The sequence below is a fragment of the Triticum aestivum genome, chromosome 7A (genome assembly GCF_018294505.1).
Source record: "Triticum aestivum cultivar Chinese Spring chromosome 7A, IWGSC CS RefSeq v2.1, whole genome shotgun sequence".
NCBI classification, from domain to species: domain Eukaryota; kingdom Viridiplantae; phylum Streptophyta; class Magnoliopsida; order Poales; family Poaceae; genus Triticum; species Triticum aestivum.
Genome location: NC_057812.1, coordinates 22,017,383 through 22,021,150, shown reverse-complemented (window position 1 = coordinate 22,021,150; position 3,768 = coordinate 22,017,383). Strand labels below are relative to the sequence as shown.

Here is a 3,768-nt window from a genome sequence, read left to right as displayed (position 1 = left end):
AATAGCAGAAACATGGTCGTGTGTCGTAATTTCCTAGAAGATTTTACTAGTCCATGATACATGTGGTTAGGATCACACTAATTAGTGTTTTTCATTACCATCATTACTATGGAATCGAAGTTGTTTTACGTCCAGTCCAGCATGCCCTGGTCAGCTACCAAATTACTAGAGCAAAGGCACGAATAGTAATCCATTTTTGTCTGTTATGGTGGTTCAATTTTTCCTTGTGATTAGACGAAACCCACCCACGCTGGTTTCTTGGGTGTTACGCGCGTACCTGACCGGCTAGTAGAATAAAAGTAATACGCTCAGGCTCACTTTAGCAAAGCTATATATATTCCTTATTCTGCGCTTCGGCCAGAACACGCGCTCGATGCTCCTCTAAACAACTCAACGCGCGCACGCTCGGTGCAGTTGCTTCCCAGTTGATCGTAAAGCATGAGTAACATGCAGTAAAACACACTAACCACGTTACAACGGTCACACTTCTATTTGTTTCTAATTTGGTGGTAACCGATGGTAACCTGCTTACTATGTCCACCTTTATGAGGGAATGAAATGTGGTAATCCAAAGTAGTAGTTCCAGTAATTTATTCATTTCTCTGGAATGGAGGGTGGCCACGTTGTGTTCACTTTTGCATGTATGGTAACTACAAGTGGTACATCTAGTAATTCATGGTAACGCCAAGTTGGGCTCAATTATAAATCTATGGTAACGCCACGTTGTACTTCTAGTAATGGGGAAAACTAAAATTTAATACTATTAGTAATGACGATGTGGTAATTAAACTACCACATACCCAAATCTAACAACAATTGGCATGTACAGAAGTCACTGACCCGGCTAGTTAGCGAGGCAAATCTAATGGGGTAATCATTTTACTGTATTTTGCAAATCGTTACGAGGGTCTAAAGCAAAAGAGAAAAGAGACGTGGTCAGCTAATTTGGCTGGCGTGCTGGTCTATGCAGCCAGGTAATCAATTATTGATTTTACGATGGTTTCCATCCTTTTTACGATCAAGCGGAGGGAGGTTTGTTGGTTGGCTAATTTGGTGCGCGCGGACATCGAGTCCGCCCACCTAGCCGGAGCGCACGATTAGCGATTCTACGCTCGGGTGTACTTTAGCGCTACCGTATATATATATATATATATATATATATATATATATATATATATATATATATATATATATATATATATATATATATGCATGATGCTGAATTATAGCGACGGTGGCCCCATGAAAAATGAATCATTTGAAAAAAAAAGGAAATGTATGTATGTATGTATGTGTGTGTTGACTTTTTTGGGGAGTAAGAAAATGGAAGGATACCAGGGGAAGGGGTAGATCGATCGAGATGCTCTTACGTAGTGGTGCATAATTAGAATGGGATACAAGCAAGTAGTACAACACAAGGAAGACCTACCCACTCTCTCCCTTGTTTGCAATATATAGATAGATACCTCCCCTAGCTAGTACTACGTTTCTTTCTTTGAAAGAGTATATATATTTTTCAAGGAGTATATTAATTAGTAGGATGGCTATACATACACATACTTAAGGAAATGCTTAGCTAGTAACGTAGAATGAAGCTGGGCGTAGGCAGATGCACCAGCACAAATGAAGAGGGAAAACTGTCCACCCACCTACTCTCCCTTGCTTGCAATAGAAACCTCCACTAGCACGCACTAGCGCTTCTCTTGTTTCCATTGTGTTGCAATGCAATGCAACAGAAACTTGCGAGATCTCGGAGGGTTGGTTGGTTGCTTTCTTACTTGCACCGTGCAGTTAACATTTGTCCCAGGTAGCAGCAAGGCCGGTACGGTGGATCCACTGAAACTCTTGCATACGCATGCGCTCTACGCTATATATATGCACTACACGATGGAGTAGCCTATCGCTAGCCTATCCCATACATCCTTCTTCGAACTAGCTAAGCTAGCTAGGAGACGATCCATCGAGATCGATCATGCACTACTACGCCGAGATGGCGTTGCTTTTCCTGCTGCTGGCCGTGCCCACCAGTCCCGGTGCAGCCTTCGACGTTGACCCGTTGAAGCCCGGGCAGTAAGTAGTAGCTCCTCCTCCTCCTACTCCTTGCTATTGATTGGGTTCTGTTCGCTTCTTCTAGTCTAGTACGTACGTGTTTTTCTTCTTCCTTGTCCGATCCATGTTGCTGATGGGTGCATATTTTTGTTGATTGGCAGGGCTTGGCAGTACCCGAAAGACCACAAGGTGGTCAACGTCAGAGAGGCCAACTCCATCTCAAGCTACAAGGCCATGATTTCGGAGGTGCACAGCTTCGGCGTCCGGACCAGCAAGTACAAGGAGAAGGGCTTGCCGATCCTCGCCAGGCAAACCAGCACCCCGAAGCCTGACCGGTGGCTGATGCTGGAGCTCCGCGGAGACGGCCAGGACGAGATCATGCTCGCCATACGAAATGACAACCTCTACATCGAGGCCTTCGCCAACAGCTCCGGGAAGTGGCACACCTTCGCCAACATCCGCAACCTCATCCCAGGGGCCACCATCCTCCCCTTCAAGGACAGCTACAGGGGGCTGGTGAACGGGCACGCCAACCTCGGCACGTTGGTGCTCGGCAAGGAGACCACGCTCCGGGCGCTCCACGAGTTGGCCGTGTACAAGCAGTCGGTTGGCGCCGACACCGGCTGCGTCTCCCGTGCCCTTGCCATAATGGCTGTCACCTTCTGCGAAGCAACGCGCCTCAAGCCAATCCAAGCCTCCATCCAGCCCAAATGGCTCTCCGGTGGCGCCACGATCGAGAAACCCTTGTATGTGGTGAGATGGTCCGACATGTCCTGCGCCGTGCTTGTTGCGCGCCAGAAAAAGGGACGCTACGACGGGCCTGAGGCTGACAAGCTCAAGAACGAGTTGGGCATGTCAAGCCTGAATGAGGTCGTCGGTGCCCTCTCTCTCATCCTCTGGCCCAAGGACAGCTCCTGCGACTCAGGCCCCATCACCTGGCCTAGGGCATGACACATCACAGTGCATGCAAGAACAATTAATAATTAAACTAGCTACTCATATGCATGCATGCATGCCCTGTCAATGCCTCCATGGTTATAGTATCAATTTATGTAAGAATAAATTGTTGAGTTGCCACTCAAACTCGCTCCATGTAATGTACGTACGTACGTGCGTGTTCCTCCATGATATGTATGCAGCACCTCATCATGTACTACATCTATCCCTGGATATATATGTATTATATTTCCAGTCTTGAATCTTTAGCTGCCCCCCTACCTCGCGTGTTTGTTTCTTTACTCTCACCATCCTTCCTACTTATGCATGCATGCATGTCCTGAAATGCATGCTACAGAGAAGTACACTAGCTAGCTAATCACGTCGTCAGTCCACATATCCATCCGCAGCACAACCACCCACTTCAAAGGTTCTTTTCCTTTTCCTTCTTTTGAAACTGAATCCAGCTGCATGCACACAAATTAATGAGAAGGCACCATAAGATTACTTGACAACCAGAAGGGATGCAGATGGTGAAACAGCAACGGAATTAGTGCAACTTCAGCCGCGCCCCCAACAGCCCCTCCCCCTGCAGGCCATTTTTTAGCGCCGGCGCCGAAAAATCGGCCCAGTCACACCCCAGGAGCCTGTTTTTCGCCAGTTTGGGCCGAAACTGGTGCCGGCGGACTCAGGCCAAACCCGGCGCGCCGAGGGGCGCCGGGGCAATCGATTTTGGCGCGAACGAACAGCGGGCCTGCCGAGTCAGCGACCCCGCCTCGTCGT

General features: G+C 47.9%; 1 protein-coding gene across 1 annotated transcript; it reads left to right on the top strand.

Annotated features, from left to right (window-relative positions):
• Positions 1–1,911: 1,911 nt before the first annotated feature.
• On the top strand, positions 1,912–3,230 carry LOC123148186 (protein synthesis inhibitor II-like). The gene is made up of 2 exons (XM_044567552.1): positions 1,912–2,070; positions 2,211–3,230. The coding sequence occupies exons 1-2, from the start codon at positions 1,973–1,975 to the stop codon at positions 2,998–3,000; spliced, it is 888 nt and encodes a 295-aa protein (XP_044423487.1). The 5' UTR covers positions 1,912–1,972; the 3' UTR covers positions 3,001–3,230.
• Positions 3,231–3,768: the final 538 nt, after the last annotated feature.